General features: G+C 48.1%; 1 protein-coding gene across 5 annotated transcripts in view; it reads left to right on the top strand.

Moving 5' to 3' along the window:
• NRG2 (neuregulin 2) overlaps window positions 1–13036 on the top strand; it is a 184474-nt gene that overhangs the window by 103668 nt on the left and 67770 nt on the right. For all 5 annotated transcript variants that reach the window (XM_069869641.1, XM_069869643.1, XM_069869640.1 and 2 more), the window contains exon 2: window positions 12508–12679. In XM_069869641.1, the coding sequence (XP_069725742.1) occupies window positions 12508–12679 (172 nt within the window). The remainder of the gene's footprint in view (window positions 1–12507; window positions 12680–13036) is intronic.

Below are 13036 nucleotides of genomic sequence, written 5' to 3'. Positions count from 1 at the left end.
GAAGAATATTGCAATAAGCAAGATTCAAATATAAAACAAGGGAAAATAAGGATAAAAAAATTAATCAGGAAGAGCTGACATCCTTGAGACTCCTGGCAGCTGTAAATCAGCCGGGATGGGGGACATTTCAGTGTGAGCCACCCATTGCTGTGCTCCAGTGGGGGTCCGGAGCTACTCAGAACAATGCTGGGAAGCCGCACTCTGGACAAGGCAGGAGACACGCTGTGTTAGTGTCTCCACTGGGCAGTGCCCAGAGTCCCAAACGGAATTTACAGCTTGCTGCTTCCCTGCAGCCCATGGAGGAGGGTAGCCCCTTCTCGGTGGGGCTCAGGCACTCCCTCAGCTTGGGCAACGAGCGGGTGCTGCCAGCACGGAGCGCAGCTGGCCCCTCTCTGCGGATCGTGTTCTCTTGTGCAAAGGGTCTTGCTGGGTTCACCAGAGAGGTCAATGCGTGAGAAGAGAGCAGAGCTCAGCCTGATGCAGGGACCCAGGACTCTGGGAGAATGAGTGTAGGGTGGTAATTCCATCCTTACTCGGAGGTGTTCAGGCATGGATGTGTCTGGCTACCCTGGAAAAGCTGTCTCAGGGATGATCTTTATTTTCTTTCCTTTTCCTGTATCTGGATGAAAACCAGACCTGCGGTCGCTGTCTGAGGTTCTTTTGGTACCAGGGCTTTAAAGTATTTCTTGAACTAACAGAAAAACTTGTAATCTTTCTAATATAACGTTACAGAGAACAAACAAGGCTTTAATGCAAGCCCCAGGGTGTCTTGTGGGGAGATCCCGATAAAAACACGGCTTTCTGTTTTGGAAATACCCTCTGGTGGATTTGTCAGAACCCTACCAGAGACAATGGTGAACTTTCAAAGTAAGCAGAGACATGGAAAAAAAAATGTAATTAAGTCTACAAGTGGTTGGCTTTTGTCACGGAATGCTAGGGAATATGATTTTATAGGTTAGAAGTTAAAAATTCCCTGCCTCACTGTTGGCGACTGCTGATTGGTGTAGTGTGTCCAGACATTGAAGTGCTTTGTTCTTTGAATGCCTGCTTTGTGCAGTTTTTCCACCTGATCCTGTAGGAAACACCAGCACATCCTCTGGCCCAGGACTTCCCAGCAGGTCGAAATATCCAAAACCTTTTGCAAGCTGGGCTGCTGCATCTGCCCTTCCCTTGACCTCTGCCTGACCTGAATTAACACCTCCATCTCTGATCCCAAGTCTTGCTGTTTTTTTCCCTGCTTGCTGGTATTAAGCATGTTGAAAAGGGTTTATTAAAACTGCCTCACACCTGTAAGTCAACCTGATCTGCTTAAAGATCTGCTGCTGGGGGGTTGGACCAGGTGATCTATAAAGGTCCCAAAGCATTCTGTGCTGGGGCAGGGAAGGAGGCAGACTTTTGCACTGGGATTTTGCTGCTGTGGGCTGTGTTTGAGCAGTCTCAGCTGGGCTTAAGCAGTTTGAACAGTGAGTGCTGTGGATGGTACTATGTTTTGTATGGTCTTCCTGCCCCCAGATCTCACGTCTCAGTAATTTAACACCTCTGGGATCCTCATTCTATTTAAATACATACTGAGGGACATCCAGAAGTGTTGTGCTGAGAGTATATCTCTCATCCTTCACTTTTACATGTAACTTTGATGGGCATGAGACAAGACTGGGCAGAGAGAGGAAGTTACAACTGGGGAACCTTGTGATTTGCACACAGACTCAGTCACGTTTATCACTTTGTAGTGGATGATATGTCTACAAGACTTGGTGTCTGATGTCTGAGGGTGGTTCTGTACCCATGGCCTTGCGGCAGCTCTTGTTTTAGCAAGTTTATGTGCCATGCTCCCAACAGTCCAGGACAATGTTTCTTCTGTCCCATCTCTGTTAAAATAATTGCAACGCCCCTTTAGTGGAGCTTTTCTCACTCCATATTTGAAATAAATACTCCTGTGGCTGCTAGACATGTAAAACAACAAATAGGGTTGGTTTTTTTCACCTGTGAGGTTGGAGAGATGCTGGACCAGTCATGGTCAAAGTCATGTCTGTCCCATCCCTGGAGATGTTCAGGGCAAGGTGGGATGGTGTTTTGAGCCCCACCTGATCCAATGGGAGTTGTCTCTCTCCATGGCAGGGGGTGGAATGGATGGGCTTTAAGGACCCTTCCAGCCCAAACCATTCCATGATTCTGTGATTTTCATCCTTTCTAGAACTGCTGCTATTTCATTAATGGCTGTTTTACTTCAGCAAACCTTTCGTTGTAACCTAAACATGGTCCTGAGCTTTGCTATGACCCAAGGGGTATGCTTTAATGTGCAGATTTCATAATAAACATTTAATGGAACAATTTATTTTTTTTTTTCTAACTGAAAGTGTTTTGTTTCCTGGGGTGAGGTTTACACTTTCCTTTGGTGACTGAAGAACAATGGATGCCACCCAGGTCTTTACCAAGGTGCAAGAGCACTTTGTGCCTTAGTGTGCAGTGGCTGAAACAAAGAATTAATGTATCTTGAGATTTTGGATGCTCTAGATAATTTGTTGGCTAGGTCTTAACTGGCAGTCCACAGAGTATGGGTGGGCCACTTTTCTGGCTGATTGTGAAGATAGAGATAGAACTATATTTTATGAATTGCTGTTTCCAAGGTCATCTGGAAATTGAGCAGTTTGTAAAATATATCTTTGTTCAAGATATATTTGATTATATAAAATATGACCCCAGAATCAATTTGGTACGAGCAAGATGTTGCCTTTAGGGTTGAAAACACATTGTTAGAGGCATGAAGAGCAGAAATTGTCGCTGCTGTCTTTGTGTGGCTATTGTTTTTGGTTTTAATAGGAACAGAATGAATGACATTTTTCCACCAGACCACTTATGTTCAACTATACCTCCAGGACAACTTCCTGGCCAAAAATATTCAAAACAAACAAACACAATAGCAATTCTACTCCAATTACATTGTTTGCAAACCCACTAGTGTTCATAGAGTACTAGGTTTGGCAAATTCAAGCACTTCAGCCCTGTATTTTAATATTGGATATTTGCATGTGAATTGCATGTAGCTGCTGTGCTATTCAGGTAGGCATTGGAGCAGCTGTGTGTGTGGGCACTGCCAGCATTTCTGCCCAATCTGTGACAAAAGTGTCCTCTAACTGAACAATTTGGGTGGAAAAGCACGGGTGTTGGGAAGACAGCCTTGCCCAGTGGCCAGATGCTCACTGATTTCAATGGAGCTGAGATTTCAGCCTAGGGCTCTGGACCAAATCATGCACCAATTTCCAAACTTTCACTTGAAAGAAGAATAACGGAATATTAAGTGTGGGAGAGAGAAAGACAGAGGAGGAGGAATTTATCAGTTTTTGTGGAGCCGCTTTTTGTAAGAGGCAAGTGAAGTTGCTGTCTTTGTGACACATTTTCCCGTAGTTTGGGCTGTCATAGGGATCCTATAGAGCAAACGTGGACTGGCGTTGTAGTCCTTTCTCTGTCCTGGGACAGAGGGTTACAGAAGCCTAGTTAAGGGAAAAGGAGTTGTATGGTAGGGATGCTATGAGACATGGCATAGGTAAGGAGAAATAATGCCATCATTCTGGCTCCAGGAAGGTTTCCAAGCTTCACTCTGACCCCAGGTCTGCTGAACTCAGTCTCTTCAGCATCTTCACACTTCCAGTCATCTGTGTCCTCTCCACATCATTGTCTGCGAGTCAGCTGGGTGGTTGTCCTCAGCAGGCCTCTAGGAATGGTTCCTGCGCTGTCATACCAAGTGTCTCCAACTGTCAAAGTGGGACTCTTCCCAGGAACGTAAAATATGCCTCTGCCTCCTGCTGTTGTACCTCTGCAGGAAGGACGCAGCAGCATTGTGCATGCTAGGCACAGAACACCTCTTTTTTAATAACACTTTGCATTATTAACACTTGCCGAAGCCTATGACTTTGCAGTTACTGCACAGGTAGACCCATGGACAGTGGAGGTCAGGTGTAAACACCCAGTGTGAGCCGCATCATCTGGTGCTGCCTCCACAGTGGAGTCCCTGCCATCATAGATCTAGTAAAAGAAATCTGGCTATGTGCTAATTAAAAGGCTTAATAGTGGCTATGGTAGAGTGATGCCCCTTGGAAATTTCAGTTTGACCTTGTGGTTTACCTGCCATGTAGGCTTGCCCAGAATGCAGATGTCAGAGTGAGCTGCTGCAGTGTGCAAAGACAGTCATGTTAACAGCTGTGAGAATGTCTGATCATCGTTTCTCGTATAAACTGGAAATCTACATTGCCTGAAGTATTAAGTGTGTTACAGGTACTCTGTCGTATTTTATATTTGTAGAATCAGAGCATCATGAAATGGTTTGGGCTGGAAGGGGCCTCAAAGCCTGCCCAGATCCAACCCCCTGGTATGGGCAGGGACACCTCCCACTGCATCAGGTTGCTCCAAGCCCCATCCAACCTGGCCTTGGACACCTCCAGGGATGGGGCAGCCACCACTGCTCTGGGCAACCTGAGCCAGGGCCTCCCCACCCTCACAGGATATATTGGAGCCTTTAGTTATGCGCTGGTGGGTTGTAGTTTCCCACTGGTGGGTTGTAGTTTCCCACTGGTGGGTTGTAGTTTCCCACTGGTGGGTTGCAGCAGGGGCTCGTGTCGGGCAATATGTCAGTTTGATATCGAGGTTCTCTCCTGCAGGCTCTGAACAGTCTGTGGTTGTGGAGATCACGAGGGTCCATTGAATTAAAGCCATATCTTTCTCTTACTCCCATGTTTCAGATACAATTTTACTTAAATACAGCCGTTACCTTTGGTGGCATTGGATGGTCACAGACTCAGAGGAGTTCTTGTGAGCCGAAGAGCCAGGTTCTGCAGATGCCACAGCCTGCATGGGTTCACGGCAGTGGCTGCATTTTCACGCTCTCTATGAAGACCCAGAAAAGAGACGAGCAAACACCTAGAACGTGTTCAGTGCTAAGCAAGGCTTTTTTTCAAGTGGACCCCAAGCTTCCATTCCTCCTGGCTGGAGGGAGCTTTCTTTATTTGACATGTTGGCATTTGCAGGCAGTATCAGAGCAGTCAAAGAGTCAAGGTGGACAGGATCTGCTGCTGAGATTAGGTTTTGTCTCCTTGTCAAATAAAGGCCAAAGCAACCACAGGCCAAAGGAGAACCGCCTCTGATAAACACAGTAGAGGCAGCAGACATATACACTGAGGCTACATGAGCCAAGAAAGAAGATATATTAGCCCAGTGCAAAGCATGCTGACCCACCAAAGACCCACGTAGTCTTCAGGCCTGCGTGACCTGTACCAGGGATGTGTCCTCACCTTGTAGGAGATGTGATAGAAATGGGAAAATTTATGTTTGGGAAGGAGTCATCATCTTTGCAAAAGTTTATGTTTGAATTTGGAGCAAGTGGAGGCTGCAAAACATAACCCATGGAAAGATGAATTCTAGGATGTTGTGTCTGGGAGAACATTGAAACTCTCACATCTGAGGTGCCCTAGGTCAAAGCGAAGGTTTGTGCTCCTTTGGGTGAGCCTGAACAGCAGTGGTGGGGTCTCTCCAGAAGGATCTTAATGGTGGGTTTCATGACTCCGTATCTTGTACTTCAGTGGCAAGGAGCCTGGCAGCCTTAAGGAGTGTGCCTGCAGCATCCTTTGGGTGGCCACATTCCCTGGTTGAGATCTGTGAGCACAGACTCTTGGAAACACTAGTGGACCTGCAGCTTCTCCACCCCAGTGCAGCAGCCCTGGCACCTGTGTGGAAGGGCTGTCCTGGGGCCAATGGATTGAGCAGTCTGAGAAACATGGCCCATTTCCAAGAGATCACCTGGGCAGCTTCCCTGCCCTTCTGGCAGAGGAGGGCTGTCCTGACCTGAGGATGACAGTCAGGCAGGGGGACTGTGCTGAAAGCCATTGCTCTGATGTAGGCATGTCAAGGCATCACCTGTGAGATTGTAGGTCCTAACTCTCCTCACATCTCCCAATTCACATGAGGCAGCACTTTTCAGCCTCCCTTTTCTATGTCCATGGGAATTCAAGCTAAGTTGCCTACTTCCTCAGTGGCTCAGAGAGACACAGAAGGATCCTGTCCTCCTGGTTCTTCCGATTCACCTACCTAAACATTTTGTCGCCCTTCCCATGTGCCAGGAAGTGTGGGAAAGCCTCCAGTGGTTGGCACTGCATCCTCTAGAGGAGACCAGGAAGATGAGGCATCTATTCACAGCATCTGCTGCCCAGAGATCCCAAATGTGTCTGCTGTGGAGGATCTCCTGTAGTGAGCAAGATGCAGCTCTTGAGGCAGTGATTTTATGAGTGTTGCTGGCTGTTAGAGTTCACCAAGCACCTTTCCTGGGATGATTGACTTCTGCTTTATGCTGCTGAGGAGTTGTTTATGTATGATACTTTGTGGGTGGGATGTGGTTTCATTGCTGTTCCATTGTTGGACTCTGTTTGGGCACTCTGCCCATTTATGATTAATGATGTTTTGAGTTGAGGCTCTAAGGTGCTTTCTAGCATACTCTAGGTTCCGGGAGCAAAAGAGGTGTTGTTATCATCAAAGTACTTCAATATAATAGCCAGTGTAATCAGAAATTAATTAATTAAAGCAGCGTGTACATATAAGTCCTTTTATGGTTCAAGCAACTCATAGTGTAATTTAGAGCTCCAGTTTTTAAGCTTTTGTAACCCTCTCCTCTCCTCTCCGTGAGAAGGTGGTAAGTTAGCAGCAGACAGCAGGAGTGCTATCAGAGGGCAAACCTTTCCTGCTAAGATATGGCTCTTGAAACAGGTTAGGGAATCATGTACATTTGTTGATCCCAGCCCTGCCTCCATCTAAGGTTAATTTTTATGGCCTACACAGTCAGCATTATGTGGGGATCTAATAGTTGCTTTGGTTTCATCTGACTTTGGAGTGAGAAAAAACCTGTAGAAAATCTATATTTATTGTTGGTCTTAGCTCTACTAGGATTGAACATTCCTCTCTGCAGCACCCCAGCACCCCATACCCTTGATGTGGTTGCCTGGAATACAGCTGCCTCTTCTGCTAACACCTTAGGCTTTTTGAGGCTGATAGGTCTTCACCCCTATGGAGAGGAAACTCAGATTCAGAAAGGAGTTGACAAGATTGCAAGCTGACCAGAGATATGGGTCCTGAATGATGGCCTGAAGCTACTTGTAGGCTCAGCCTGACAAGCACAGCCAAAACTTGACATGAGCCAGCGATGCACTCTCACAGCCCAGAAGGCCAACTGTATCCTGGACTGCATCAAAAGAATCATGCCAGCAGGTTGAAGGAGGGGATTCTGCCCCTCTACTCTGCTCTTGTGAGACCCTTTCTGGAGTCCTGTGTCCAGTTCTGGAGCCCCCAACATAAGGAGGACATAGAACTGTTGGAACGGGTCCATAAGACGCCACAGAGATGATCAGTGGGCTGGAGCACTTGTGCTATGAGGACAGGCTGAGAGAGTTGGGATTGTTCAGCCTGGAGAAGAGGAGGCTTCAGAGAGACCTTAGAGTGGCCATCCAGTACCTGAAGGGGCTACAGGAAAGCTGGGGAGGAGCTTTTTACAAGGGCATGGAATGACAGGATGAGGGGGAATGGCTTTAAACTGGAGAAGGGAAGACTTAGACTAGAGATTAGGAAGAAATTCTTCACTTTGAGGATGGGGAGGCTCTGGCCCAGGTTGCCCAGGGAAGTTGTGCATGCCCCATCCCTGGAGGTGTTCAAAGCGAGGTCAGATGGGTCTTTGAGCAACCTGATCCAGTAGGAGGTGTCCCTGCCCATTGCAGACGGTTGGAGCTGTGTGATCTTTAAGGTCCCTTCCAACCCAAACCATTCTATGATTCAGTCAAAACCCTCCTCCCAGTTTTTTGTGAACCCAGCAGCAGCGGTGTCTGAGCAATGCGAGGAGATCATGAGCTTGCAGAGCAAAGCCCTGAGATCCAGATAATGAGGATCTAAAGTGACAGCTTCAGCTCAGCCTACACTAGGCGGATGGAGCTGTTTGGGTAGCCTGGTTTTGACTAAAGCTGTCCTGGCCACATCTAAGCAGCACTAACCTGTGCAGAGAAGGCTGGGAAGCTTGGAGCTGGTGGAAATGTGAGGAAATTGGGCCTGGACCCTGCCAGGTGTACCTCTGTTTTGCAAGGGTACAGTGTGGTCTTGGTATCTCCGAAGTGAGCGACTTGGTTTTCCCAACATGTTTGAAAAGTTTCAAACAGGGAGGAGATCAAAGTGACCCCAAATATTCAGAGCACTAAAGAAAGGAGGCACTTTTAAAATCCTCGTGTCACTTTGAACCAAGCTCATGACTTTCTGGGCTGCAACTCTGTGATTTGGACAGGGTGGAGGTAGGAAATGGGTAGATATTAAAGCTGAAAACAAACCAAAGTGTAAAACCCTGTCTTTGACACACTCCAGCGTTAGCACTCTGTGTGCCTCTTTGGTCTCCTGAGCTACTTTAGTTTACTGCTGGTGGAGGTTGAAAGGTGATTCATTCATAGTTTACAAGTACCTAAAAAGGGAAGAGGTTTCTGGTTGCTAGATGGGATTCAAATTTACCAGAGGAAGGCAGAGAGATCTGTTGGCTGGAAGCCAAAGATAGAGAAATTCAGGCTAGGAATAAAGTGTAGTTTAAACAATGTGAATAAAAACAATGGAAGGTCTTTGGCTGGCATGAAGCAGCCTTAGCAGCAGCTAATGACTCTGAATGAGGATTGCTGTGTTTTTCTGAAAGATGCAGGAATTATCAAGAGAGACTTTCCAGCCGAGAACAGCCCTTCCAGGAGGCCAAGGCTGGCCTTCCCGCTTGACTAGAGCAGCCTGTGCCTGGCTCTGGATGCTGTGTCCCCAGCTCTGGGATCTGCCTTCTCTTCCCGTGCTGCTGTCCAAGCACAAGCCGCACTTGCAGTGTAGCACGGGTGGGCTGGGTGTCGGGCAGCATAGCTCTGTGTCTTTGTGCACAGCTCTTCTCTCAGGAACAGACAAAACGTTTCTGCATTGGATTCCCCTTTCACTGGCCTGGCAGATTCAACAGGGAATTACAGTGCATGAATCATAAAATCATGGAATGGTTTGGATTGGAAAGGACATTAAACCCCATCCAGTCCCACCCCTGCCATGAGCAGGGACACCTCCCACTGCATCAGGGGCTTCAAAGCCCCATCCCACCTGGCCTTGAACACCTCCAGGGATGGGGCAGACACCACTGCTCTGTCTGGCCTGGTCTTTGGCCTCCCCACCCTCACAGCAAAACATTTCTCCCTAAGATCTCATCTCAATCTTCCCTTTTTCAGCTGAAAGCTGTTCCCCCTAGTCCTATCCCTGCACTCCCTGATCAAGAGCCCCTCGCCAGCTTTCCTGGAGTCCTTTTCAGTAGTGGAAGTTGCTCTGAGATCTCCTCAGAACCTTCTCTTCTCCAGACTGAAAAACCCCAACTCTTTCAGCCTGTCCTTGGATGAGAGGTGCTCCAGCCCTCAGATCATCTCCGTGGCCTTGTGTGGACTCACTCCAACAGCTCCATGTCCTTCCTGTGCTGAGGCCTCCAGAGCTGGACACAGGGCTGCAGGTGGGGTCTCACCAGAATGGAGCAGAGGGACAGAAACCTCTCCCTTGTCCTGCTGGTCCCACTGCTTTGGATGCAGCCCAGGATATGATTGACTTTCTGGGCTGCAAGCATCCATTGCTGGCTCATTTTGAGCTTCTCATCCCCCAGCACCCAAGCTTGTGAGCTGAATGCACACTCCCTTTCCCTCCTGCAGTAAGACTGCTGAAGACATTCAATCTTGTCAGGAAATAAGTTCTCCTCCCTTTTTTTCTGTGCAGGACACTCTGCTGGAGGGGTGTGATGCAGACAGAGCCCCTGCCCTGTGTGACTGTCGGCTCATTCTCTGACATGCTTGCTATATATCTATTTGGACCTTCCTATTTAGGATTGTTGTGTAATTTATCACTGATGGCCAAGAGCACAAGGTGCAAGAGGTGCATGGGTTTGCGTGAGATGTGATTCATATTAAGGAGGAACTGAGGAACAGAGATCTTGGAATGATTCTTTCTTGTTCTTTACCCTCTCCTTCAACAACCTCCAGACTTCTGGGCTTTGAAATGCTCCTGCCAGCGCTTCCTGGGGAGAGGGGCATGATTGACATATCTTTCTCCCAGGCCCTGCTGCCCACTTCATAATTCTGCAGACAGCAAGACTGGACATAATATGAAGCAGATGCACCAATGCCAAGGTCAGGACCTTCCCAGTATTTAAGGTGCATGTATGCTGTTGGCATGGGCAGGGTGACCTCAATGTATGATAGGAACCAACCGGCACACACATTCAGACAGAATAAATATTTGACAGTCTATTTCTCTATTCCCCCCAAATGACCCCTATAAAAGCAAGGTCCTGTTTACCTTCCTGGCACTCTGTGCAGTGTTCTGAGAAGAGCCAAGCTCTCTTCTCCATTCATTGCCTTCCTGCTGTCCTGGGTGACCCAGTTCCAGGCAAGGATCGGGGATATTGGCTTCACAAACCCCAGGATGCCTTGGATTTTGACAGAACTCTCTCTGTGCCAAAACATAGTGACTTGGGAAGCAGTGCAAGACACGAGTCTGCAGCCTGAAGCAGTTGCCTGCAGCTTTCCAAGCAGAGTTTGGTGCTGCCCCTGCCTCATGAGCACATGTGCAGTCCCCCCTTCCCTTCCTCCCTTCAGGATGGGAGGAACCTCAAACCCCATCCAGTTCCAACACCTTGCCATGGGCAGGGACACCTCCCACTGGATCAGGTTGCTAAAAACGCCATCCAACCTGGCCCTGAACACCTCCAGGGACTGGGCAGCCACAACTGCTATGGGCGAGGGTTTCTAGGGAGCCTGCAGCAGGCTTGGGTGTGCAGAAATAACAGTCAAGAAGAACCTTCGGTGGGGGTTATTGCTTTTCCCTTGATGTATGAAATATGCTTCCTTTGCACTCCTGGATCTTCAGCTGGCTTCTGTGCCTTGGCACCAGTGTAGTTAGTGGAAGGTCTGGGACCAGCCCTGCTGCCTTACCCACCTGTGCACTGCCAGGCACCACTCCTGTCATGGTCACAGATGTCTCTGGGTTTGCCTTTCAGGCACTGTGAGCTTTGCCCAGCCAGCTGGTGTTTCCCTGAACTGTTGTATTTCTGACCGTTTTTGTATCTTTTTGATTAAGGACAGTGTAGCTTCTGATGCCCTTGCATATAAAACAAAGGAATAGGAGAGTCCTAAGAGCTTCCCACCATGGGAGCCTATGCCTGATGATTGCTGTGCTTTTTGTTTTCTATAAGATCTCTTTTAGTGGAAACAGTTTTTAAATAAAACCAATCTGCAATAACTTAGCTTGGCATGAAGAATGAGAAGAGACATACAAAGGTCTACGAAATAGTGATTCCTCTAACAAAACTCATCCAGTTCCTTTGATTGCTTTTCCATATCACACGATCAGAATGCAGTAGGTAATTAAAAGAATTATTAGACAGAGGAAATACTTTATCTGTAACACATCTTGGACAAGTGGAAACCGTTGTTACCAATATTCTTAAGACAAAGGCAGCAGCATGTTTTCTTTTTTTTAAGGTAAATGCTGAGAATGAAAAAGGAATCTGGAAGAGTGCGGAGCTGTCAGTTGAAAGAAAAATAGCAAGCCTGCTAATCCTTTCTTGTCAGGTGTAATGTAAAGCCTGGCAGAGATTGATAAGAAGCGTATCTCTGTCTCTGCCTGATGTTCCAGGTGCACGGAAAATCACCTCTAAAACAGCCAGGAATGCTCCCATGCGGAGCCAGGCTTCAGACTGGGAATGCTCTGGCCAGCCTGACATTGCAGGTCCTGAAGCCATTTCAAATAGCTTTATTCTTTCACTTTTCTAACTACAGCCTGAGGAATGTCTGTCCCTCCCCTTCTCATGGTTTATACTTGCAGGTTTCATTGCAGCCCCTCACAGTGCCTGTTGCTCTGCTGCTGAAGCTGTCGTGCCGAATGACTGTTCTAGCAGCGGGCATGGAGTATCCGTGGCACACTCTGCCGGGGAAGGGGGACTGCTCCTTGTGACCTGCCTCTGCGCCTTCTGTAGTGAAATGCCCTGCTGATGCTGGGTAGGGCTGTGGGATCAGCAGCACAGCTGTTAGCAGTGGTAGAGGTCAGGGAGGTGTTGGTCCAGAGCAGCAGCAGCAATGGCAGGCTGCAGGGAAAACTAGTCTCTAAAGAGCTTGAGCTCCTGCATCACTGGCTCTGGCCTGGTTGGAGAGCCCGGAGATCAGAGAAACGCTGTGCTAGCAGGAGACACACAGGTCCTGCTTGCATGAGTACAGGTAGCTACGGCCACATGGAGTAGAGCTCCCTCTGTTTCCCTACGTTGGATGTTGCTGACTTCATGCTCCTTTCCTGCCTCTGTGCTGGGAAAACCTGAGGAGCCAATGCCCCAGGGACAGCAAGTGCTGTTACCAGGGGAGGGAGCTTGGCAGGCTCATGTCACTGGTTCTCGCTTGCTCAAGAGGCAGGTTTAACATTGTCTGATTTCTCCTTTTTTTTTTGTAGCTGTCCCTCCCAAACTGAAGAAACTGAAAAGCCCAAACGTTCATGTGGGTGAAAAGATTTCCCTGAAATGCGAAGCAACTGCTGGCAACCCTCAGCCCTCCTACAAGTGGTTTAAAGATGGCAAAGAGCTGAAGAAGAGTAAAGACATCCGGATCAAGTATGGGAATGGGAAGTAAGTATGCTATGGGGCTGCTCTGCCTTGCTTGCTAACACTGAGTGTCTAGGTCCAGGGGACTGTCTGGCTAGAAGTGGTGCTGTGCTCTCCAAGACCCTGCTAAGCCATACTGAGATGTTTCCTTGGAGTCACAGGACCACACACAACCCACTTACCATGCTGGGGAAAGTAAGGGAGATTTCCAGTTTCCTCCAGGGTAGCAGAGAGAGAGGAGTGAAGTGAGCTAGGTTTGATAGATGCTAGGTTTGTAGGCAGGGCTCCCCTTGGGTGACTGTGCCATTGGATGCCTGAGATGGGAGTCCAGGATCTGCAGAGAGTACTTGTTCCCTGCCAGCTGTAGACTGGCTGTAGGCA

The sequence above is a fragment of the Phaenicophaeus curvirostris genome, chromosome 15, assembly GCF_032191515.1.
Source record: "Phaenicophaeus curvirostris isolate KB17595 chromosome 15, BPBGC_Pcur_1.0, whole genome shotgun sequence".
Taxonomy (NCBI): Eukaryota; Metazoa; Chordata; class Aves; order Cuculiformes; family Cuculidae; genus Phaenicophaeus; species Phaenicophaeus curvirostris.
The sequence above is the reverse complement of the archived record's forward strand: the minus strand, read 5'-3'. Positions and strand labels throughout refer to the sequence as shown.